Genomic DNA, 25,449 nt, shown 5'->3' on the forward strand with positions numbered 1-25,449 from the left:
AAATACAAAAAAATGCCTCCAAACTAACCCTGTTAGCTATTACTATAAAGTAATTAATGGCTAATAATTAATAACAATAATTAATTGAGGGCCTAATATGCACCACACACATTACCAGGTAACTTTGAAGAATTTCCTCCATCTCACTACCATTGAGGGTAACAGTTTGAATCTACACTTTACAAAGAAGGGGAGGGGCCAGGGAGATGGCTCAGTAGAATAAGTGAAGCGCAAGGTACTGAGTTCAATCCCCGGTTCCGCCAAAAAATAAAAATAAAAAATAAAAAAAAGAAGGGGAGAAATCCACAGTAAATTTGCCTAAAACCACCTAGAACTGGAAGCATTTTAAACTTTGTGGCTCCTTGCATGCACCTGGGGAATGGCCCCCCAGTTGGTGTTCTGTACTGACAGAGGAGTTAGCTTTGTTTTATTGCTTGCAGGAGAGTGTGGTGAGGCACAGCCACAGGCTGGGCCCGGGTCTCAGTTAATACCCTCTTCCCACCTATTGCACAAGGGAAATAAAATCCGGATAAACTCATCTATTTGCTCCCACTTCGTCCATTTAGGGGTTCAATCACTGTTCCCTACTTTTGCACCTACTCCTGACACAGTTTTTAAGCCAGATTTGGGGCGCACTGCTCCAGGAAGATGCTCAACCCTCTGGGAGGACCCCGAGTGCAGCCTTGCTCAGACACCCCCCCCCCCCCCGCTTTCTCTTGGGACCCTCCCCGCAACACACACACACACACACACACACACACACACACACACCCTGCATAAGAAGTCATCTGTTGGCGGCTGAATAAACAAGGAGGGGGAAGTAGTGCCCGGGTCCCCAGCTCCCCAGCCCGACCCCTGCACAATGAGCCTTTCTGCAAGCAGACGCCACCCGGGCGGGCGCCGTGGAGCGCGCTCCGTCTGGCCTCCCCTCCCCTGGCAGCACGGCAAAGCCCACAAAACGACCCCACGGAAACCAGATTTTTTGTTTTGTTTTGTTTTTTTAAGAAAAAGAAAACAAAAAGCATTCCAACAAAGAACTTAGCGCAGCCCGCAGCAGGGCATGCAGGTCTAGCAGCCGCTCCGGCCTGCACTGCACACCGCCCGGTCCCGTGGTCCCTGAATTCTGGCTCCGGGTCCGGGTCCCGGCGAGGCCAGCTCGAGTACACGCTGGGAGCCCGCCAGCGCCTCCTCCCCGACAGTCCGGCGTACGGACGCTTAAGTCCCGGCCACCCGCGGCCTTCACTTCTGGCTAGCCAGCTGGTTCTCCAGATTCTCCAGGCGCGCAGTCAACCCAGCCAGTAAGCGGTTAAGGAACACTTCGGACTAGATGTCCCTTCACCCCTCCCTCCAGCGGCGGCCTCATCCCCAAAAGATATAGTTCCGCGTCAGGCTCTCGAGCGCCCCCAGCGTGCGGTCCTGGAACTCGACGAGGCTTTCGCACTCGCAAGGGCTCCGAAGCTCTGTCCCGGCGCTGATGCCCTCCTCTGCAGGAAGGGAACAGACTGAGAAGCTGTAAGAGGCGGCCCTGGCCCCTGCACTAGCTCTCTGAGTCACTTCCACTGGGCCTGGAGTTGAATGTATGCACTTTGGGTTCAGACAGGCGTGCACTGAGTGCCAGCCAGGTAGCAGACACGAACTGGGAAGCTCATTCAACCTCCCCAAACCTAGGTAGGTCCTTACCTACGCAAGGGAGAATGCAGAGAACTGATCCATTGGTGTTGGTGAGGATTCAATGACTTTCCAGGGAGTTGCTCAACCCTCAGTGTTCACCGGAATGATCAGGAGAGCTGAGCTTGCCAAAACAGATTCTAACCCAGGATGGGGGAGAAGCTGAGTGGTTGCTTTCCACAAGCCCCCGAGTGGTGGCGCTCCTGCTTCCGCTCCATGGACCACATTGAGAAGCAAGGGTCCGGAGCAGCATGCACTCTCCAAGTGAAACGTGATGCAGTGATGGAAGTATTGTACATCTGCCCTGTCCAGTGCTGTAACTGCAAGCCACCTGCAGCTATGTAACACTTGAAATATAACTGGCTCAAGGGAAGAACTCCATTTTTATTGTAGTTCAACTAAGTAGACACGGGTACTGTAGCTACTGTCTGCCTGATTGGAAGGCACAGGTCTAAAATACTGTGTGAACACTCCATTGTATGCTTCAAGGAAACCAGAGATGCACGGTGTGGTCCTCCAACTAGCAGCACCACCTAGAAATTTATCACAAATGCAAATCATCCAACCCCACCTCAGACCTACTGCACCAGAAAATGTGGGTTTGGAGACCAGCAATGTTTCACAAAACCCTCCAGGTGGCTTTGATGCATTTTAATATTGAAAAACACTATGAAGCCTTTCTTTCTATGCATTTCAGCACAGGAGGGGGTTGCAATTACACTGTGGAGCTGTTTTTCTTATCAGTAAATAAAGTAATGGTGAGTTTTACCCAGATAGTATCTTAAATTCATTGAAATTTTGTAATTGTGTGCCACTTTCCATGTTACAGGCAGTGGAGTAAGAAGCACAATGCTTGGCACTTTGCCTTCTTAGAACTGCTACTATGACTAAAGGTCACTTCTTAACCCGTCTTGTATGTACCTTATTGCTGCTCTATGTCATGTTACTGGTGGTATCCATAAGAGTCCCATGAAGGCCTCTAACTTTACAGGTGTGGAAAACAAAGGTCAGAGAAGATGCTCTTCCTAGGGTCATATGGCCAACTAGTAAAGAACTTCAACCATGGACCCCAGACTTCCCTTACAGTTCTGGAGTCAGAGGTAGCCTTGGGTAGGCAGTGCCCTCTCCTACTCCAAAAGAGGAAAGTTAAGTTAGCATGCAGGTTAAGTGATGACTTGTCCAGCGTCACACCACAGGAGATGCAAGAGTCAGCACATGAAAGGCCCTGTGACAGCAGCCAACCCAGGGCCTTGACAGTGCCCTGGCTAATTATTAAAATTAGCCTAAAAAGAGAGGAAAGAAATGTGTAGATCTCTATACATATGTATACCCAGATTTGCAAGGCTCAGCCCCACCCTACAGAACCTGTCTCTTGTTGGGTGGGGCCTGATAACCTGAAAGAAGTGTCTTTTTTTTTTTTTTAGTTTTTTGAGACAGGGTCTCATCATGTAGCTCAGGCTGGCCTTGAACTCACTATGCAGGCCACGCTGGCCTCCTCAAACTCATGGCAATCCTCCTGCCTCATCCTCCCAAGCACTAGGATTATAGGCCTGCAACAAGGGTTGAGGATATAGCTCAGTGGTACAGTGAGTTCAATTACCCGGTAGCATGAGGTCATGAGTTCGATTTCCTCAGTACCAAATATATATATCACATCTTATACCTTATGTAAAGATCCTATAGTCAAAATTGTCCCCCTAAGAAATTTTCCATGTCACCCATAAGGTACAGTACACTTGATTCAATGATCCCTTCCTTCTCCACAGATAGAGTTGATTCCTTTTCCCTCAGCTGAGAACTAAATGAAGTATATGAGGTTCATTTGTGGGCCACATAGCCAAAAAGTATCTGTTTGCAGACTTAAAACATATTCCTGCTACTGTCCCAAGTCCAAAAGTAAATTCCCACAAGTTTGAAGTGTATATGCTGTGGCTCCACTTACAATGCTAAAGTTGGCATACCTTTGTAAATTTCTTCAAATGATTTTGAACTCCATTAATCTGGGAGACAGGCATCCTAATCTAGTATTTGCTTTTATATGTATAACAGTCACTTGAGAGTCTTGGTAAGGCACTAATTCTGATTCATTAGGTCTGGGAAGCTCTGGAAATGCTACATTCTAACAAGCTACTGGGTTACCACCTGCTGCTGGTCTACAGACCACACTTTAAGTAACAAGGCTCTGTCTCCTGAGTCCATCCCCTAACTACAGCTCTCCAAGAGGGCTTGAGGAGGGGTGAGTAGGAAGGGGAGCTACCAGAGTTTAGGGAGTGGAGAAAAAGGAGGAATCCAGGGGGCCTGGCCCTAGCTCAGGCCTTTAAGTGGCTGCTTCCACAAAGCTGTCAGCCTCAGGTTGCTCGAGTTCGAACCTCACAACTCTCCCGCTGGCCAAAAGTGCCCTGAAGGCATTCGAGGAACAAAAAAAAAAAAAAAAAGGAGGAATCCAAAGAAGATATGTTCACCTGGACAGATGCTGCCTTTGAGGTTCTCCAGCAGGTGCGTCATGGTGCTAAAGTCCGGGGAGTAGGACACGTGCAGCTCAGCGGGCTCTGAGGCGATCTGGCGCAGCTCCTCTTCCACCGCCTTGCCCACACCCACAGCGTACATGACGATCCCTGCAGGACAGGGGAACTCACAAGGTGCTGAATGTCCCTGGAAAGCTGCCTTACCGCACCCAGCCCAACCCCTGCCCAGTCAGTCCGGCGCCAAGCCCACCTTCCTCCTTGGCACGCGCTGCCCACACCGAGATGTCATCCTGGGAACGGCCATCGGTGAAGACTAGACCGACCCGAGGCACATTGAGGACACGAGGCCGTGCGCCCTGCGCCTCGGAGAAGCTGTGTTCCACCATGTGGCGCAACGCCAACCCGGTCATGGTGCCGCGCTCCATGTACTCCACCGCCAGGACTGCCTGCTTCACCTCCGCAGCGGTGCCGTAGCGGCCCAGTGGGAACTCGGTGCGCACGCGACTGGAGAACTGTACCAGCCCGATGCGTGTGCCCTCGGGGGACACATCCAGGAAGTCCACAATCTGATTCACAAAGCGCTTCACCAGCTCGAAGTTCTGCGGGCGCACGCTCTTGGAGCCATCGACGAGCAGAACGAGGTCCACGTGACCCTCCCGGCAGCCTGCTCAGAAAAAAGGTTTGGATGGAGATGCCCAATCCTTGACTAGCAATAGACATCTACTCATCTAGTCATTTTTGCACAAACATTTCTTGCAGAACTGATGCCATGTAGAGTCCTTGCTGTGCCCAGTTGTACGTTAAGTCAAAGTCTTTATCATCATGTTTACTTGATAGCCCTTGACATTTATTGAGCGTGTAGCACAAATCACACTGCTGAAAGTGTCTCTTAAGTAACCTCAATAGCCAGCAGCGATGATAACCACTATAGTTATCATTTAGGGATCACGCACTATGTATCAGACACAATCCTAGGCATCGCACTAGTATTAATAATGTTAACAAAAACATTTAATGATAGTTTGCTGGGTTTCAGGCGCTGGGCCAGGTGCTGTATATATTTTCTCAACACTTCCAGTAACCTTGAACGTTATCCCCATTTTCCATAAATTGAGGTTCTGAAAGCTAAAGTGATGTATCTCTGATTTCACAGTTAATAGTGCCTGAGCCAGGCCTTGAAATCAGGTTTATTTGACCCCCAAATCTCTGCTTCTAATCACTCTACAATGTTGCCTTCCCTCTTCCGAGCTAGGGACTTAGGCTGGTCCTGTTCCATTAAGAAATTATCCATGATCCATGATCCGCAAAGAAATTAGGCATGTTCAGAACAAACTATACATACCATCTCCTACAGATTAAAAAGTCCTAGATAAGGGACATGAAGGAAGCCCTAGCAATTCATTATTACTGGAGTTATTGAGGAAGATTTTTTTTTTTTTTTTTTTTTTTTTTTTTGCAGAACTGGGGATTGAACTCAGACCCTTGCACTTGCCAGGCAAGCGCTTATTTTTGTTGGAGTTTTTTTTTTTTTTTTTTTTTTGGCTGAGTGACTGTATCCTATCTCCCAAAATGCATATGCTGAACTGTGTCGCTAATGTAATGGTCTCAGGAGGCAGGGTCTCTGCGAGGTTATTAGGGTTAGATGAGGCTAGGAGGGTGGAGTCCTCAGGAATGGAATTAGTGCCTTTATAAGAGACCCAAAGACCTTGATTTCTCCCTCCATGTGAAGGCACAGTGAGAAGACTGTGAATTAAAGGCAGGGCCTCACCATGGGACACATTCTCTGCCAGCGCACCACTCTTGGATGTCCCAGTGTCCAGAACTCTGAGCAGCATATGTTGTCAAGCCACTGCCAAGGTTTAAATATAGTTTTTTCCCCAAAGTTCATATTTTGGAAACTTGGGCCCCAACATTACCGTATTGAATGGTACTGGAACCCTTAAGTGGGACCTAGTGGGGGGTAATTAAGCCACGGAGCACCACACAAGGAAGGGATCCATGCCCATCTCAAGGGAGTGAGTTAGGACTCAAGGGACTGAATTAGTTACCATGAAAGTGAGTAGTTATAGAGTAAGACAATCTGTGTGTCTGGTCTCTTCCATATACCCTCCCACCACTCTGGCACATGCTCTTGCTACAAAATGCCATCAGCAGTGAGGCCCTCACCAGAACCAAGAAGTTGTCAATGCCATATTCTTTAGCCTCCTGAACTATGATTTAAGTAAATCTCTTTTCTTTACAAAATACCCAGCCTTGGGTATTTTGTTCTAGAAACATGACACAGACAAAGAGAGCCAATCAGTCTGCAGCAGTCTGTACAATCAGTCTGTACTTTGTTATAAGAGTCAGAATGGACTAAAACAGACTTCAAGGATAATGAGTTTGTGAAGGCAAAGAGAGAGATTTTAGAAAATGGGAACAGCATATGCAAAGGCATGGGACAGGGGAACCTTGTCCTGGCAAGTTCTCAACACATTCAAGAAAGTGCCAGTATGATTAAAATGTTGGAGTGTAACAAAAGAAGCTGGTAAGCTGGCCAAAGCTGAACTGTGATGAGCTAAAATAGCAGTTTCAAAATTTTGACAGCCCACAGTAAAAAAAAAAAAAAAAAACGACAATAATAACACATCATGGTGCACGTCATACACTCACATATAACTAAATGCACTTTATGAAACAATACTTACTCTTTCTAGGGGCTGGGGAGATAGCTCAGTAAACTAAGTGCGTGCCTGGCAGGCGCAAAGTCCTGAGTTCAATCCCCCCACCACAAAAAAAAAAAAAAAAAAAAAAAAAAAATTTACTCTTTCTACAGGCAGGAAACTAGTTTTTCCTCCATTCTTTTTTTTAAATGCTGGTTATTACCCAGTAATTTGAGTTCATTATCCACGAGTGTGGTTGCCCCCACACTTGAAAGCCTCATGGGTAAGGCATTTGATCTCTAGTCTGTAGTCACTGGTGTGCCACAGAAGGATTTTGAGAGGAGAAAAATGTGATCAGCTATGGATTTTTAAATTAACCCTGGGAAGAGGATTAGCAAGCTAGAGGATCGAGAAAAAGCAGTAGAAACAAAGCACAGCATGCCCTCCAACAGGCTGCCCCTGTGAGATAGCCATATCACATTCTTAGGGTACAGCAAGGCCACAGCAAGGATGCTCAGGATGTGGGCAACAGGGCAGGAGCAGACAGAACGTCCCCCACCCATAACTCACGGTTGCAGCTCTTGCCATCTGCCTGAAGTTGCCGCCCCTCAGGGCACAGGCAGCGGTAGGAGAGGCCCTCACTCACGCACTGGAACTCACAGCCATGGTCAACACCATTGCACAGGTCCCTAACTTAAAGGAGAGACAGGGCAGGATAAATCCAGGTGGAACTCACCAGCCTGAGTTCCTAGCCCTCCCCTCAATGCAGAGCAACCCTCTTTACCCTGACAGCTCTTCCCATCAGGCAGTAGGTCATAGCCCTTCCTGCAATGGCACTGTGGCCCCACAAAGGTGCTCACACACTCATGCTGGCAGCTCTGATTCCTGAAGCTGCAGTGGTCAATGACTGGGGGAAGGGGGAGGAAGCAAGACATTGCTTCTGATCCAGGGCAACAGAGGCCTCAGTCCAGGATGCTACAGGGGAGTAGGACAGTGGAGGGGTTGTTGTTGACTCACTCTTGCAACTCCTCTGGTCTTGCTGGAGTACAAATCCAGCTCGGCAACGACAGAAATAGGAGCCTGGGGAATTGACGCAGTGGTGCTCACAGCCATGGGTTCCTTCAGCACACAGGTCAATGGCTAAGAAGAGATAAAATCAGCCTTTGCCCAAGGCTGTACCTCTTAGCCCAAGCAGTGTGAGCACTGAGGAACTTTGTGGAAATACCTACACTGGGTCCCAACTGCAAAGATCCTGATTACCTAGCCTGAGGTGGTACCCAGGTGTCTTTAATTTCTGTGTTTAGCAACCTTTTTCTCACAGGGGCAGGTGACCTTCCCTCGATCTGTTCCATAGCCAGCATGCCCTTTACTGGTCCAGGCACAAGATGATAATCCACGCTGCAGAAGACAGGGAAGGATGAGACACAGCCACTTTACCTATCAGAGCTGGTCCCTTTCCCCATCTGCATAATGGCGCTGTCGTGGAAGTGAGCAACTGCTACCTACAGCTTCCTTCTGACAAAGGAAGGCCTGCCTAGGTCTGGGCATGTGAAGATGGCCTAGAGCTAAGCTGGGAAATAGGGACTGGAGAGATGAGACTTGCCATGTGGGAAAAGGGAGAATTTAGGACTCCTGGAAAAGAGACGGGAGTGGAGAGAAGATAGATCGACAGCACGAGAGATGGTGTGAAAGATGGGCAACCCTGGGGCTGACATGGCCAGTGGGCTGAGGGCTGATGGGAATAAAAGGGTCTAATATGCAATTATAAATAATGTTTTTGTTTTCTTTTTCATGGTATTTTTTACTTTAACTCACAGTTCTGTCCACTGCTTTAGCAGAATGGACATATGCGCACATGCACATGCTTGCATGCACATAAGTGTGAACCAAAGAATACACTTGGAATAGCTGGACATGGTGACACACACCAATAGTCCCAGCACTCAAGGGCAGGAGGATCACTGTAGGGTCAAGACCAGCTTGAAGTACATAATGAGTTCAAGCCCAACCTGAACTGCACAGTGAGGCCCTATTTCCAAAACCAAGCAACAAATAAAAATATATCCTGGAATAATAACAGCATGTATATGTTGAAATATTGAGCAAAGATCCAAAACTTGAATAAATGCAGAAGAAGGGAAGCTTTTAGGGAATTCCTGGAAATCTTTCAGTGCAATTTGAATATTCATGATAATCAAATAAGAATTCAAATCAATCATGTGTTTCTAAAAACAAGTTGACCCCAAGTGTCATCTGGTTATTGGGATCGCACAATACCTTTTTCCAGGTTGTTGTGAAGCTGAGATATGGTGCATGGAATCTCCCAGCACAATACCTGACAACTAACCTGGCACTCAGTAAACGGTAGCCATTACAATCACAGAAGTGAACAGGCACGCACACACACAAAAGTGCAAAAGCAAGGCATCACACACCACAGCTCGATGACAAACATGAAGACAGAAGTGAAAAACCAGGTCTTGAAGTATTTGCAGGGGCAGAGGGAATCAGCAGGGGCAGCCCAGATGGGCAAGAATCAGCAGTATGTCAGGGGTGACCAGCCTAACTGAAGATCCCTAGCGCAGTAATAACTGGAAGACTTCCTGGGAGACAGAAACAAGGCTGGGAGATGAATTACAACCAGGAGGGGTCTGGCCTTAATGGAGTCAAAAAAGGTTATAGAAAATACACTCAAATGGGGCAGGAGATGCCTCACAAAGAACCCCTCTGGCTTAGACCTATAAACTAAATAAAGAGGGCTTTTTACTGCCAAACTCTTTGCCAAACTCGTTGTTAGAGTAGTGGGGAGGAGCCAGGAAGATGGCTGGCTCAGTACAATATGCACTTGCCTAGCAAGCACAAGGGCCTGAGTTCAATCCCCAGTTCCACACAAAAAATTAAAAAATTTAGAAAATCCTAGGTCCTGGTCTGGAAAACTACTGTGAATATAACAATACACAATGTATTAATTATTATTACTCTCCTACTTGCCTGTTTTGAAACAATTTTATAGCTTTTTAATTTTTTTCTCTTTAAAATAAAAAAAAATTGTGTTGGTATTTTAAAAAAAGAAAAGAGCAGTAGGGAGCCAAAGTAGGTTCAGGAGCAGAGAGACTGCAGGGCAGGAATAACTCTCACCCAAACACCTCTTCTTATCTGCTGCTAGTCTGTAGCCAGAGTTGCAGACACAGTAGAATGTTCCTGGAGCATTGACACACTGGTGCTGGCATCCATGTCCCCATTCAGCACACAGGTCCTTCCCTGGGGACACACAGCATTAGAATGAGCAGGGGACAAAAGGGCAGAAGCCTCCAACACGAAATACCTGAGCAGGGTTGGGTCAGAGACAGGCACCATCCTCAAGTAAGGCCCTAGGTGGGATAGGACTAGGAGGGGCATCAGTCCCTGTGGAGGGGCTTGGGGCAAAACAGGTAGACACAGAAGAGGGGATAGGGGACCAAGTGTGCCCATGGATGGGGCAAGACCATCTGAAGCCAGGGGCAGTGCTGGAAGTGGAGAAGTGCAATCTGTGGGCCAAACAACACAAAATGTGACCAGAACAGATAACACGGCCTTTGCGGGGAAGAGTTACAGTGAGGGCAGCGCATGACTTCCCTGGAGACTGCTCCGAGTGTTCAGGAAGTTTGGTCTAGGGTGGTTTTTTTGTTTGTTTGTTTGTTTGGTTGGTTGGTTGGTTGGTTGGTTGGTTGGTTCGTTGGTTCGTTGGTTCGTTGGTTGGTTGGTTTTTGTTTTTTAATTTTTTAGGGAAGGGTTTACAGGGTGTTCAGAGTCTCACTATTAGATCGGGCTTCTAGTGATCCGCCTGTTTACAACCTCCCAAGAGCTGGGATTACAGGCGTGCACCACCACACCCATTCTCAATTGCTGTCTCAGGGTGCCCCAAAGGTGAAGTTTTGAAGTCTTGTGTTATTTGAGTTTGACACTAAGCCTGTGATAAGTCACAGCCTTTTGCCCGCGGAGATAGGGAAGACAAGAAAAGTGTTATTCCTGTGGACAAGCCTAAGAAAAGGTGTCCAGAGCTTACTAAACCCTTCAACTGCACCCGGTGGGCAGAGTAAGGCTGGACAGCACCGGGAGAGGAATCCACACCGCTGGGGAGTTGAAGCCGCGTCCCACCGCTCCTTTCACTCACCACACAGGCGCCCCTGGAACTGCTGGCCAAACTCCTGGATACGGTCAAAGGATTCAACAAGGAAGACGTGCTCGTCCAGTGGGGGTGACGCCATGGCCCGCAGGGAGCCCACGTCCGCTCGCTGCACCCCGACCGCGTAAATTTCAATGCCGCGGGCGCGCGCTTGCGCTGCCACCTCGGCCACGCGGTCCTGCGGCCGCCCGTCGGTAACGATGACCGCGACGCGCGGCACTCGCTCCTCCGGCGGACGCGCCCCCTCGGCCTCGCTGAAGGCCACGTTCATGGCGTACTGGATCGCCAGGCCTGTCATGGTGCCCTGCGCTAGCGGGACCAGCTCGCGGATGGCGCGCTCCATGTCCTCGCGGTGTGAGAAGGCTCGGAGCGGGAAGACGCTCTGCACCTGACTCGAGTACTGGATCACGCCGACGCGCGTGGCGTTGCGCCCCACGTCCAGGCTGCGGACCAGGCCCACTAGGAACTGCCGCATGGTCTCGAACTCGAAGGGGCGCACGCTGCGGGAGCTGTCAATCACGAAAACCAAATCCAGGGGCCCAGTATGGCACCTGGGTCCTGTGGGGAGCACCACGGAGGATATTCTTAGGTCTGACAAGCCCCCCCACCCCAGGAAAACCCACCTCCTGCCCTAGAAACGCGAGAAATGCGGCTATCCCGGCACAACAGCGCCCCCTACAGCGCTGACCTAACCAACGCGAGTCAGTTACCCGCACTCATAGTACTGCTGAGAACCTTTTCACAAATTCTCCATGTACAGCTCTGAAAGGTATTGGAGTGTTATGCACTAAGTATTGCCATGGGCCGAGGAAGAAACGTCCCAAGTACAGATAGTGATTGGACAGGGGCCAGGCAGGCAAAATAAATGAATGCAGTGGTTGGGTTAGGGCTGTGAACACTAAAAGAGCCTGTATCCTCCTACTTCCAGCAGCACCAGTAAAATGGTGCCATATGGCCACACGGGCTGCGTGTTAGCAGTCCTTGAATTTTTCAAGGGAAGTTCCAAATTGGGGTTTTGACGTGAAATTTGACTGTTTCCATGTCTTCAATTTTAAAATTCAAAATTAAACACTGCATATATAGTTCTGGATGAACCCTAAACTAAGCCACATCCTACAGGTGAGGAAACTGAAACACAGAAGAGAAGGGGAAGCTCCGGCCCAGCTTCATATGTCTCAAAACCCTTGTTTTTCTCTTACCTGCTGGCCTGGCCTGGCTCCTTCCCCTCCCCTCCTCCGGCTGGAGAGGGCTGGGCCGCAGCTCACCTGCAGACTGGAGCTGGGTTTCCCAGGGCTGGAGAAAGAGCAGTAACATAGCCAGCGGCCTGCAGAGAAGGCCTCTCATGGTGTTTGAGGGACAGCGAATGGAGACGTCAGAACCTGAAAGGGGGGGGGATGAGAAAAAAACAGAGCTCATACCCTGGAGGATGGGGGGGGAGAAGGTCAGGGGTTTATTTAACTGATTTATTTTTGAGTATTTAAAATGTTCCACACTAGGACGTTTCGCAAAAACGTCATTACACCAAGACTGCTGGGAAACAAAAGAGATTCTCTGTAGAAACCCAGGAGGACTTCGTTGAACTGCAAAATAATATTTTAAAAAGATAAATAAGATGGCAGCATTTGAAAAGAAAAGCACCTTAAAAAAAAGATTAAAAAAGAAAATAAAAATCTTTCTCAAAAAACAAGCTTAAACCTTGTTTTAAGGCTGGGGAGATAGCTCAGTAGAATAAGTGCTTTCCCAGCAAGCGCAAGGACCTGAGTTCAATCCCCGGTTCTACAATCAATCAATCAATAAATAAATAAATAAAGCTGCTGAGATATTTGAGACCTGAGTTCAATCCCTGGTTCGGGGGGGGGGGGAGCAAAGCACCTTTTCTAATACCAAGCACAGTGCTAAATGTTTTGCGTGCACAATGGTATTTAATCCTCGTCAATTCTGACACTAAGGCTAGAGTGTCCATTGTACAGATGAGTAAACTGAGGCTTAGAGAAGTAAAGCATGAAACTCAGAGTGATGCAGCAAGGAAGGGACTTGCCAGGATAGGAACGTATGTCTCTCTGGTTCTGGGACCCAGCCAGCGTGCTCTGTGCCTTCTGTGCCCACGAGGTGAGTCTGCCTACCGAAGCCAGTCTCCACCTCCGCCCTCCACTCTGTACGCAGGAGCTTCTGTGTGGCTGTCTGTGCCATGGATAGAACCCAACCTCCATGTTCAGGCACGCACTGCCCAACCATAGGCGGTGAAAAAGGGCTGCACTCCTTCGTCTGTCGAGTGCAGACGTGTGGGGCAGTGAGTGGTGCTAAAATCCACCACGTGCAAGAACTGCTAAAATCCACCACGTGCAAGAACTCGGTGCCTGGGTTCTCTGCTGGCTCTCAGGAGAGGCCGGCAGGGGGCGCCCGCCTGATGTGGCTGGTACCGCGATGTAGTCTGGGAAGTCCACACCTGTTCTGCAGGTGTCTCTGCCCAGAACAAACAGGGGGCCGGAGCCTCTGGGCCTTGAAGATAAGGCCTGAGCAGAATATATCCTTGCGCAGTTTGGGGTGCAGAGGTGAGCAGGGTTCCTGGGACGGTGGCATAGGACACATCCAGAGCGCAGCAAGAGAGCGTCCAAGGCCCCACAGAGCGGCCATGGACTCTGGGGGGGCAGCAGGTGAGCATTCACCCTCCTGCACCACCTGGCAACGTCCCTTGTGTATAACAGAAGGTCCCCCATTGTACAGATGGGAACATTAAGGCCCCACAAGGGTGGCCCACTAGAATCTGAGAATCTGGGTCCCCATCTCCCATCTGAGCCACCTGGCACTCTGGTCCCTAATAGGAGTCACTAAGCCTCTTTTCCTTCCACTGCCTACTCTACCCCCTGGGCTCTGGGCTGAGACTGCGTTAGCCATTTTTCTGTTACCATTTCTTGGCAGGGAGTGAGCCAGCCGCCCCTAACCCACAGCAGCCCCGCCCCACCCCCAATCCGTGAATGAGCCTATTCTGAGCAAGGCCCCCGCCTGCCGCTTGCCCCAGGCAGGCTTCCTGTCCAGGATTCTTCTCCCCGTTTGCCTTCCACCCTGGGAGAGGAACAAAAATCCCTCTGGCAAGGCCTGTCGTGGGAGGGTGACTAAGCCAGATGTGCCAGCTGCTGGTGGAGATGGACCAGCACCAAATGCCTGCTCTACCTTGGGCCTCAGCCTGGGCCAGCACCTCAGAGTAGCTTACGGGGCCTTTAACTCATAAAGGCACTGGGTCCCCTAATCTTGATTAAGGTCCCCTGATCCTGCTCTTGGCTTCATACTCCTCCCAGGCATCCTAGAAGTTCATAAATGAACTTCACCACCTTCACACCCCTTTCAGTTTACAGAAGGAGCCAGGTCCAGAGAGAGTAATGGCCTTCACTCTAGGCCACTCAGAGGGCCACCTCAAGAGCCCAGGACTCTACCGAAGTTAATGCTTGGGTTAAAGAGAAAGTTCACAGGTGCCCCCTGGGTAGGCCAAGTGGCCTGAAAGGTGGGCCGGGAAGGCTTGAGTCAGCCCAAGAACGAACACCTTGGGAACATGCCATGGCAGGGTGTGGAAGGAGGTTAGGGAAGGAGCCCCCGTTGTTGTCGGCCTTACTGGTGGGGGTTCGATTTGGAAAGGATCGCACAGAAGAGGGAAAGAGCACCGCCAGTCAGTGGAGGCCACCATAGGCGCTGCTTCTGCGGTACATAGACCTCGGGCGGGGCTTTGTCGCCTGCTCCCCCTTGCAGATTCCTCAGCGTCCCCGGGCCCTTTGACTCACCTGAGCCTACAGAACAGCTTGGAGGCGCGGCTGCAGAGCGGAGCTGAGGGGAAGAGCCCCCAGGGCAGTTGGACCAGGTAAAGGCTGGGGCAGTGTGCGCTAGGTGGGGACTGCCGGGCAGCTGGAGCTAGCAGAGGCAGCGGCCGCATTTAACCCAGGGCTGACGGTGGGGAGGGGGAGCAATTCCCTCTCCTCCGAGGGCTGGGCGGAGCGAACGCGGCGCCCCCTGCTCCAGCTACCCTTGCAGCTGCAGACCGCGAGCTGCCGGCCGGGAATCAGGCTACAGCGGGAGAAGGGCGGCGACACTAACCCGAGGAGAACCCCAAGAGGCGGGGCGGTCTCACTCTGGCCGCCTGCAGGTCCTGGCCGGGGTTTCGAGGGCGCGCCTGACTCTCACCCTGCAGTGTCCCCTCCAACAGGAAAGGGAGGCTGGGACTCTGTCCTGCCAAGAGTGTAAGGGTTTAAAAGGGGGGGGGGGATTCGTAGCTTTTCTCAGGCCCCAACCTGCTAATTCTGCAAATCTCTGCCACAAATCTTCCTTTACATGGTCTCTGAAACTGTGCAGGCTTGGAGCTCACCCACCTCTACCCACCAAAACGCCCAGACTGAGAAGTCTGCAGATCTAGAGACTCTGACCTGTCTCCCTATTTAAGATCAATGTATTGGGCCGGATGCCCTGTAATCCAAGAAAGCCCATCCTTTGCCAGGCAGGGTAGCACACACCTATAATCCCAGCCCTCGGGAAGCTGAGGCCAGAGGCCAGCCTGAGCTGCGTAGTGAATTCAAGGCTAGCAAGAAGTACATAGCAAGACCCTATGTAAAAAGGAAAAAACTGAATTCTGGGGAGATAGCTCAGTGGAATAAGTGCTTGCCTGGCAAGTGCAAGGTCCTGAGTTTGATCCCTGGTACCATGAAGAAAAAAAACATCCCACCTAGCAACAGGTCCCTTGTCCTGGGAGAAAGGGAGGAGTGTTGCTTTGGCCCTGGAAAAACTCAGATGTTCCCCATCCTTGGGATGTGGACCTGGTTTCAGGTTCCTTTCATGAGAGCCCCCTTGGCCTGCATCCAGCAAAGGCTATTTCCCTTTGGCATTCCCCTACAACCGGGAAGTTTAACTACCAATTCCCCCTACTCTGTCTCTGCATCCCAGGACCAACACAAGTGGCCTTTGTGTCACTGCTGTGTTCCTCTAGTACCAGACCCTGGGAGTGGCACCTGGGTGGTCCTGGAGGGCTCTGTGCAGGCTTCACTGAACACCTCAAAGCCCAGATATTTAGTCCCCTCCTTTGCCTAATGCCTCTCCCTCCTCCAGCCTGGGGGAGGCAGAATGTAAAGCCACCCCTCCCTCTGCTCATTTCACTCAACCTGAGTGCACGGCTCTCTGAGACCTCAACCCTTGACCCACCCTATTGCTGCCCTGCCCGGGGCCTAGCTCATCCCCAGAGTGTACCATGGCACTGAGAGAAGGAGTGCGAAGCTGCCTGCAGCAACGGTATGAGCAGACAGTTTGGATCCTGCATGCCAAGGTGGCCCAGAAATCCTACGGAAATGAGAAGAGGTAGGTGCCTCGGCACAGCTTCCCAGGTCTCCCCTGGCGTCAGCCCCATGTAGCCATCAGCCCTCCTCTTCAGAGGCCTCAGAATTCAAACCTCAGCTATGGGCTCAGCAGCAGGGGGCCTGTCCCTCAGCCAACACCAGCCCACACTTTGGTCTTTTGTAGAAGTTCCCTCTGGTTCTCTTGTCACCATTCACTACCTCACCCATTATTCATTCACTCAACTATTTACTGGATGCTTATCATGGGCCAGGCCCTGTGGTCACTGCTGGGCACTGCTGGGACTAGAGACTGATATAGTCGCTGCTCTGATGGCTTTTTACTCTACTGTGGATGAGACAGACAATAAACTCCTCACATATCTGCAGAAGAGATATTTCCAGACTAGCATGGGAGCTGGAAGGAAAGGGAACAGGGTAACATGATATAAACCAGAGAGGTGGGGTATTTTAGCTGGATAGGTCACACAGGGCAAAGAGCCTTTTAAGAAGTGACATCTGAACTGAGACTTGAGAGCAGAGAATGTAGCTCAGCAGTAAAGCAAATGCTTTGAACTAAGACTTCAATGGCAGATGAGGCCAGACATGAAAAAAATCTAGGGCAAGTGTGTCCAACTAGAAAGAACAAAAAAAAAAAAAAAAAAAAATGCAAAGACTTTGACCTGTACCAACTAGGCCTGTTTAGTTGCAAAAGAAGTCAATGTAGCTGGAGTTAAAGTAGGAGGAACAAGATATAGGCTGGAGAGGTAAACATGGCAAGACTTGGGATTTTTAGCCACTGGAGGATTTCAAGAAGAGACAAAACACAATTTGACTCATGTTTTTTGGTTTTTGTTTTTTTTTTAAGTACTCTGGCTGCTGTGTGAAGAACATGTTAGAAGTGGGTGGAGTAGTGACAGGGAGATCCAATAAAAAGTGAATGCAGTCCTGCAGGCAAAAATGAATGGCTAGGCCAGGCAGTGGCACAGGTCTGCAATCCCAGCTCCCTGGGAGACAGAGGCAGAGGGATGGCAAATTCAAGGTCACTGTGGGCAATTTTTTGAGACCCTATCTCAAAATAAATAAAAAGGGCTGAAGCTATAGCTCAGCAGTAGAGTGCCTCTAGGGTCAATCTACAGTAACACACACACACACTTGAGCTTGTGCTCAGTAGAGGTGGTTACAAAGCTAATGAATTCCAGATATGTTTTGAAGGTGCAGTACACAGACTTACTGATGGATAACTGAAAGACGTGTTAAAAAAAAAAAAAAAAAAAGAAAGAAAGTTTGGTTGTTTGCCGGGTGTGGTGGTGCATGCATGCCTGTAATCCCAGCACTTGGGAGGCCAAGGCAGAAGGATTATTGCTAGTTCAAGACCAGCCTGAGCTACAAAGTGAGTTCAAGGCCAGCCTGAGTTGCATAGTGAAACCCTTTCTTTGGTCTTTGTTTCAAAAAGACCAAAGGAAAAAGTTGGGATATTAATGGGGTTCACAGTCACAAAGATTTTAGAGGAGAAAGAGGGAAGAATCAAAAGTTGTCTGGTCTTTGACCTTGAGAAGCTTTCAAAGATAGGCAAGGAGCAATGGATATTCGAACCCAGCCCTCGGCTGTCTCCGCAGGTTCTTCTGCCCCCCGCCCTGTGTCTACCTCTCGGGTCCCGGATGGAGGGTGAAGCCCGTGCGGGGCCAAGGTGAGGGATCGCTCAGGGCTGCGCTGCAGGCTGCAGGCTGTGGATCTGAGCTGAAGGACCCGGCAGCAGGCAGGGCGGCTGGCGGGCCCGGGCTCTCTGCGCCCTCTGGCGGCGCATTCTCTGCTCGCTCAGCCTCTGAGCCTCTAGCATCCCGTGGCCCTTTTCAGTCCCCCAGGCTGGGGAGACCGGGGCCACAGTCTGCGGTTACATGGGGCTGGACGGGGCTTCTGGCAGCGCTGCCGAGACGCAGAAGTTGAACTTCGAGGAGCAGCCAGACTCCAGGGTGAGAACGTGGGAGAGGGTCCGTTTCCGGCTCCGGTCCCTGCCTCTTCCTTGGAGCCGGAGCAGAGGGCTCCTTCAGTCCCCTCTAGAAGTCAGGGGACAGCGGGGAGACCGGGAGGCCGGTGGTGGGGAGGTCGGGTCCTCTGCAGGTTGAGGCCTGGGATGAGCCGGCCTCATCCCCGTGAGCCTGCTAGGAATTCAGTTGCGCCAAGACCCTGTACATCTCAGACGCCGACAAGAGGAAGCACTTCCGACTGGTGCTCCGCCTCGTGCTGCGAGGGGGCCGAGAGCTGGGCACCTTCCACAGCCGCCTCATCAAGGTCATCTCGAAGCCTTCACAGAAAAAACAGTCGCTGAAAAACACCGACCGTAAGCTGGGCTCGACGGGGCCCTGAAGGCCTGAGTCAGGACAGGGGTGTGGGCGGGGTTTGAGGCTGAGTCTAAGCAAAAGCCCCGAAAGGGGACCCAGAGATCAGATGACTGGATAATGGGGTGGGGGTGAAACTAAACAGGACCAAGGGGACATGGAGTGGGAGTAGGACTTAGTGGTAAAGGGAGTGCTTAGCAGGTGCGGGGCTCTGCTTTCAACCCCCAGATCCAGGATCATGAACAGGCAGAGGCAACCCAGTTTAAAATATATATGGAGTCTATATGCCTGGCTGTGTGCTAGGGGCTGGATCTCTATGAAATAAGAGCAGGACCTGGGATGTAGCTCAGTGGTGCAGCACTTGCCTTAGCATGCATAAGGGCCTGGATGCCCCAGCACCAATAGTAATAATAATAATAATAATAATAATAATAATAATAATAATAATAATAATAATAATAATAATGCCAGGTAGAATGGCATGTACCTGTATCCCAGCACTCAGGAGGTTGAGGCAGGATGATGACATGAGTTTGAAGTCAGCTTGGACAAGACAGCAAGACAGTGTCTCAAAAAAAAAAATGCCCAATAAATAAATAATGGCAGATGTTTGTTCCAGAGGAGGCTAAACAGTCAGTTCCTGCAAGGCAGGTACTGTCATTGTCCCTATGGACAGTGGTGGGATAGGTGGAGGAAATAAGGTTTTACACATTCATGCACATAAGAAAATAGTGGGACCTATCACATCCCAAGTGACTTGCCCAAGACTGCCCACCTAAGATGCGAGCAAGCCAGGAAATGACCCTGAGTCACTGTGACTCCAGAGCCCTGGCACCAACTCTGTACCACTTATTTATTTATTCATTTATTTTGTATTTAAGACAGGGTCTACAGGGTCTCCCTATGTAGATCGGATTCGTAGTGATCCTTCTGTTTTCAGCCTCCCAAGCACTGGGATTCCAGGTGCACACCACCATGCCCAGTCTCGATTGCCGGCTCAGTGTGCCCCTGGGGTGGGGCAGGGCGGCATGGCACACCAGGAATAGAACCCTGGCCGCTGTGCTCTGCCTAAGCAGGCACTTTAGTCTGCAGAGCTATCTGGATGGCCCACTTATTTATTTTTTGAGACAGGGTCTTGCTGTATAGTTCAGGTTGCCCTCAAGCTCACAGCGACCCTCCTGCCTCAGCCTCTTGAGTGTAGGAATTACAGAAGTGCATGCACCACCACACCTGGCCTATGGACTGTCCCAGATCCAAAGAGTGCTAGGGCTGGCCCTGGGTATCAGGAAAGGGGTAGGCAGGAATAGCGGACTAGTGTGATGGGTCAGTGCATGCCTTGGAGCCCAGTGGCCTGCATTTGAATCCTGCTTTACAACTTGGTGGCTGTGTGATATTTAGAAGGTTGCTCTGTTGTGTTTTTTCCTAGTACTGGAAATCGAACTCGGGGACTTTGCACTGAACTATATCTCCATCCATTTTTATTTTTATTTTTTATTTTAAAACAAGGTATTGCAGTGTCCCTAAGTTACCCAGTCTGGGCTTGAGCTTGTGATCCTCCTGCCTCAGCCTCCCAGAACACTGGGAATACAAGTGTGCACCACCATGCCCAGCTCAAGTTGCTCTCTTAAGTGGAGATCATATGTTCTACTTTCCAGAGTTGTTCAGAGAATGAAAGGAGCAAATACACATAAAGCATTTATAAAAGATAAAGGCTGGTACACCATAACTGCTAGCTATTATTCGGGGGGGGGGGCCTTTGGGTAAGTTTACTTGAACACCTACAGTATGCCCCACACTGTGGGAGAAAAGAGGACACTGACCTGCTCTTTGCCTTGTTCTCTATGTGGCCAAAGTACAATGAGAAATCAAAGCAGTGGCTGTGAGTGTATGCTGCTTGAGGCCAGAAGAGATTAATGAGAAGTTCCTAAAATAGTGCTCTGCTGTTTCACAACATGTGGTCTTTGCAGAAGCATCCTCTGAACAACTCCTACCTACTTCACAATCCCCCTCGAGGACTGTAACTTCTTCCAAGAAGAAGCCTCCTTGCCTCCTTACCTCAGCCCTCACCACGTTATATTGACATTTAAAACATGTTTTGGTACCAGGAATTGAACTCAGGACCTTGCATTTGCCATGCAGGCACCTGTGCCACTGAGCTATAGCCTCAGCCCCGTATCGGCATTTTTTTATTTATGTAACTGAAACTGCAGTCTGTTCCAAAGCAAAGGTGGGCCTAATGCACGCGTTGCTCTTCAGTGTCCAGACCCATGCCCACCCTAGAGTAGCTCAGGCAGCATGAAGTAGCAAGCGAGGCACAGAAACAGGACAACAGTAGCACTAGATAAGTAGCAGTGAGATATGATCACCCAGTTTGTCCACATAGGCCAGGCTGGTGCACAGCACAGAGGACCAGAGATTGTCTGGGAGCCCCTAAGTTCCATGCCAAGGCCCTGATTCGACCTCCTCCCGCAGTGTGCATATCGTCCGGCTCAAAGGTCTCCCTCTTCAACCGCCTGCGCTCCCAGACGGTGTCCACACGCTATCTCTCAGTGGAGGATGGTGCCTTCGTGGCCAGCGCAAGACAGTGGGCTGCCTTCACTCTCCACCTCGGTAATGACCCCAGCAGGCACGCGGGGTGCTCCACATGCGTTAGCTTGCTTATTCCTCTTCTCAGCTTCTCAAGAAAGATCTGCTTGCCCCTGCAGCTGAGCTCAAAAACAATCTCCTGCAATCCCAGTAAGAAAGTGACTGACACACTATTCTGATTCCAAGAGGCAGACATGTGTGAGCATGGTCACAAGCAACCCCACCACCACCCCTGTCCCCCACTCCTGGCCCCATTCCCCCACCCCATTAGAAGCTCCAGCTGCTTCCGTGAGGGCTAGCCTTTCCCACAAGACCTATTCATGATGGGAGGTGGAGCCAAAGGTAAGAAGGCAGGGTTCTGGCAAAAAGCGGGGCTCCTGAAACCTTCATCTCTTCTTTCCTTCACCCTAGCTGATGAACACTGTTCCCAAGGGGACTTCCCACCTCGAGAGAGCTACGTCCGCTATGGCTCCCTGGTGCAGCTTGTCTGCACAGTCACTGGCATCACACTACCCCCTATGGTATGAGGAGGGACAGCACATCTGCACGGTCCCCCCAGATTGTGCAAAGTGTGGGACCTATGTGCACAGGGCTGGAATGGGGGCCCCAAAGCCTGAAGACAGCTGCTCTCAGTTTGGGGATAGTTGGTGTTTTCTAGGAATCCTCCATGCCCACGTGGCTTTGCAGTAGCTGAGACTAGCTGGGGAGGCAGCTTCTGAGCACCCAGGCACCATGGCGCCACGCTTCCTGACATGCTTCTGTTGCAGATCATCCGCAAAGTAGCCAAGCAGTGTGCGCTCCTCGATGTGGACGAGCCTATCTCCCAGCTGCACAAGTGTGCCTTCCAGTTTCCAGGTGGCCCTCCTGGAGGGGGTGGCACCTACTTATGCCTTGCCACAGAGAAAGTGGTGCAATTCCAGGTAAGTAGGATACACTAGCACCAAGTGTTCCAGAAAGGGGGACGATAGAGAGCCATAGAACATAGGACCTTTGCCAGCATGTTCGCTGCTTACTGAGCAACACTGCCAACCCTGGAAGGCCAAAATTATGGACTATTGGGACAGAAATGTAGAATGTAGAAAATAATGAGTGTTATGATTAAGCCATATTCATCCCACAAAAAACCATATTCATCCCCAAAGAAGATTAGAATCGGAGGATGTTGGGATATGAAATTGCAGAATGCAAGTAAAAATTAGAATGGGTAATTGTATTAAATATTGTTGATGAAAGACTACTAGAATGATAGACTGTTGGAGCATAGGATTGCAAAATAAAAATTACTATTAAGCAATCTAACTGTCAAAAGAATACTATTGAGAACATTAGGTGACTAAATTATAAAATGTAGACAGCAACAATTATTGAGCAATATTCCTTTTCCAAGAACATTAAAGTTGTGCAGTGGTAGGGCAACAAATTGCACAATTTTAAAAAATAAAATTTTAGAAACATAAGGAAATAAGGTCATTAGAAATCCCTTGGGAGCCAGAAATAAAGCTCAGGGGCACAGCACCTGCCTGGCAAGTATAGTCCTAAGTCTGGTTCCTGGTATCAAAAAAAGAAAAACATAGGAGGGGCACCAAACCTCAGGAAGGTGAAACAAGTTCAAGTCCAGCTCTGGTAACTGAGTGGGGCCTTGCTGAAAGACATTAGGGTGCTTTTCAGTGGGTGGCTTTGCATTCAGTCGCCAGGACCAGAGGGGAAAAAAGAAAGAAAAAGGAAGGGGGTGGGGGGGAGGGAGGAAAGAGAAAGAACAAGCAAGCAGCAGGCCCAATGAGCTTATTCAACTCTTGGTGAGACAAGGTTAAGAGTATGGTCTAAGTTCTGTCTTAGGGAGACTGCAGAGCAGGACCGAGATCCATTGGGCCTGGTGAGGAAGCTGGCACTGGTGGGGAAGCCTGACACTGGTGGCCACTGTAGAAGCCTCTGCTCCACCCTCTGGTCCCCTGCCAGGCCTCTCCCTGTCCCAAGGAGGCAAACAAGGATCTGCTCAATGATAGCTCCTGCTGGACCATCATCGGCACGGAGTCCGTCGAGTTCTCCTTCAGCACCAGTGTGGCGTGCACGCGGGAGCCGGTCACACCGGTGCCCCTCATCTGCGCTCTGGAGGTGATCCGGGCGCTAGGGGGTGCTGGCGGTCAGGGAGCCGCTGAAGAGCGTGGGGTGGGGTGCTGGGACAAGGAGGGCAGCCGGCTGGCTCCGGATCCCCCTCCCCAACCACCTCGGCCCACCCTCCCCCAGCTGAGCGGCGGAGGCGACGTGGCGACATTGGAGCTGCATGGGGAGAATTTCCACGCAGGGCTCAAGGTGTGGTTCAGGGACGTGGAGGCAGAGACCATGTACAGGTATAGGGTGCGGGAGGCGATCGGGGGTTCCTGGGAGCGGGGGACGAATCATGACAATTGCCACAGCTCTGCCCTCCATGCCCTGCCCCAGGAGCCCGCGGTCCCTGGTGTGCGTGGTGCCTGACGTGGCGGCCTTTGGCAGCGACTGGCGCTGGCTACGCACCCCCATCACGGTACCGGTGAGCCTGGTGCGAGCTGACGGGCTCTTCTACCCCAGCGCCTTCTCCTTCACCTACACCCCAGAATACAGCGCCAGGCCGGGTGCGCCCAGCGCCCCGAAGCCCGCTGAGGAAGCCGACGCGCTCCTCGAGAGCATCCACCACGAGTTTACACGCACCAACTTCCATCTCTTCATCCAGACTTAGCTACCCATGCTGCCCCGGGCAGGCAGAGCAGGACAGGGCTGGGAGGGGCTTCGCTGGGCCGCTCCCTGCTGCCCTGCCCTTCCCTGCAAAAGAGCTGAAGGAGGCTTCGCAAAGAAGCCTCCTCTTACACTGGGCTTGAAGAATACACGACCTAGGGCCAGTGAGATAACTCAGCAGTCTAAAACACCTGCTTATGCAAGCTCAGGGACCAAGGTTCGATCCCAGGCAACCTGTGCTGTGCCAGTCATGCCCCCAGAGCAGGCTGAGTCGACCACCAAAAAAAGAAGACACAACCTGGGGGATACCCTGTGTTCACTCTGTGTGTGTGTGTGTGTGTGTGTGTGTGTGTGTGTGTGTGTGTTGCTCCTTGTCGACTTCATCTGACTCTCCATCAATCAACTGACCTATCCAGCAATTGGTACCCTCTATGTGTTCTGTCCCTCCACCTTTGTCTTTCTAGTTCTCCCCATCTTTTACACAATAGCATACACTCCAAGAAGCCAAACCTGCGGTACACATAGTTTTGAAAGGCCAGGCAGAAGAGGCCTGGATGGAACATGGCTACCATATCCTGAAGCACCACCGAGTCCCACACAGGATTCCCCTGCACTCCAGCTGGAGACCTGTACTCCCAAGGGCTGGAGTTAGCACAGTCACCTTGCCTGAGCCTCCTCTCTGCCGCACAGCATTCGCTGATGGCTGTGGAGGTTCCTGGGACAGTGGTCGTGTTTTGCCAGAGGCAGTAGTCCTGAGGGCCAGGGATCCTTCTGCTGTACTAGGATCAACTGCTGTGCAAGCTACAGTCCAACAGAGCCAAGAGCCTGCCTTTTCAATCTTCTCTAGAGGAAGAGCAAGGCTCAGAGGTAGCTGGCATCCCTGAGGCCCTGTCCATGTCCCAGAAGGGACCTGCCAACTCTGGTACCTAGTTATCTTTCTAGCTGTTTCCTATCTCAAGCAAAAATGCACCCTCAGCCCAGAAACAAACATAGGAGCTCTTTAGAACTAAGATCCTAGGAGCACCCACGCAGAACTCTTGGGATAACTGGGCAATCATGCGTCTGAAAGAGGAGCTCCTCTGCTTGGAGTCAGCAGACTGAATCACAACCCATCCCTGACCAGCCTGCCTACACTGTGCCTACTCTGTGCCTTCCAGGGAAGAGGAGAGGATAAATAAACATCAAAGAGGCTCTTTGCTTGGTCTAAAGGAATCAAGGACACAGATATCATGGGTTCCAGCTACTTGTACCAGCCCCTGGTGGTGTCCCTGGTGGAGGCAGCTGGTGTGAAATGAGGGCTTAGGGACCAATCCTCTGACCTTCTTTGACCTCTGAGAAAGAGCTCACTTCCTGTAAAATGCCCTCCCCAAAAGTGGAACGTCCCATAAGAATTCAGAAACAGCTAAAAAACAAAACAAAACAACAACAACAACAACAACAAAAAAGCAAATCACTATCAGGTCAGATTTCCCAACAGCACTTGCTCTTTACACTCTGCGGTGTTGGCAGGGGAGGTTTTCTGAAAGCCCAGGTGGCCCATGGTGAACCCTGGCCCAGGAATGGTGGAAA

General features: G+C 50.6%; 2 protein-coding genes across 3 annotated transcripts; one reads left to right on the forward strand and one right to left on the reverse strand.

The window, feature by feature from the left end:
* Positions 1-1,033: 1,033 nt before the first annotated feature.
* On the reverse strand, positions 1,034-14,778 carry Matn4 (matrilin 4). 2 transcript variants are annotated; one of them, XM_023714833.1, is made up of 10 exons: positions 14,714-14,778; positions 12,140-12,319; positions 10,929-11,498; positions 9,914-10,036; positions 7,793-7,915; positions 7,346-7,468; positions 4,384-4,797; positions 4,131-4,283; positions 1,377-1,484; positions 1,034-1,298 (listed from the first exon to the last, which is right to left on the reverse strand). In XM_023714833.1, exons 2-10 carry the CDS (start codon positions 12,282-12,284, stop codon positions 1,240-1,242), a joined length of 1,818 nt encoding a protein of 605 aa, XP_023570601.1. In that variant the 5' UTR covers positions 12,285-12,319; positions 14,714-14,778; the 3' UTR covers positions 1,034-1,239. The 2 variants fall into 2 exon arrangements, with proteins under 2 accessions (XP_023570601.1, XP_023570603.1); XM_023714835.1 differs by lacking the exons at positions 7,346-7,468; positions 7,793-7,915.
* On the forward strand, positions 13,573-24,061 carry Rbpjl (recombination signal binding protein for immunoglobulin kappa J region like). Its single transcript, XM_023714968.1, has 12 exons — positions 13,573-13,594; positions 14,571-14,790; positions 16,146-16,271; positions 17,866-17,936; positions 18,104-18,219; positions 18,413-18,587; positions 21,058-21,195; positions 21,583-21,692; positions 21,939-22,091; positions 23,128-23,283; positions 23,416-23,519; positions 23,611-24,061. The coding sequence occupies exons 1-12, from the start codon at positions 13,573-13,575 to the stop codon at positions 23,882-23,884; spliced, it is 1,665 nt and encodes a 554-aa protein (XP_023570736.1). The 3' UTR covers positions 23,885-24,061.
* The last annotated feature ends 1,388 nt before the right edge of the window (positions 24,062-25,449 follow it).

The sequence above is a fragment of the Octodon degus genome, unplaced genomic scaffold (assembly GCF_000260255.1).
Source record: "Octodon degus isolate 3935 unplaced genomic scaffold, OctDeg1.0 scaffold00037, whole genome shotgun sequence".
NCBI classification, from domain to species: Eukaryota; Metazoa; Chordata; class Mammalia; order Rodentia; family Octodontidae; genus Octodon; species Octodon degus.

Coding starts and splice junctions, on each gene's coding strand:
- Matn4 (XM_023714833.1), bottom strand. CDS start 12,284: ATGAGAGGCCTTCTCTGCAGGCCGCTGGCTATGTTACTGCTCTTTCTC. Junction 7,916..9,913: donor AGATAAGAAGAGGTGTTTGG/GTGAGAGTTATT, acceptor ATCTCTTCTTAG/CCATTGACCTGTGTGCTGAA. Junction 4,798..7,345: donor AGATGGCAAGAGCTGCAACC/GTGAGTTATGGG, acceptor TTTTCTGAGCAG/GCTGCCGGGAGGGTCACGTG.
- Rbpjl (XM_023714968.1), top strand. CDS start 13,573: ATGGACTCTGGGGGGGCAGCAG. Junction 16,272..17,865: donor TCCTACGGAAATGAGAAGAG/GTAGGTGCCTCG, acceptor CTGTCTCCGCAG/GTTCTTCTGCCCCCCGCCCT. Junction 17,937..18,103: donor GAAGCCCGTGCGGGGCCAAG/GTGAGGGATCGC, acceptor GGCCCTTTTCAG/TCCCCCAGGCTGGGGAGACC.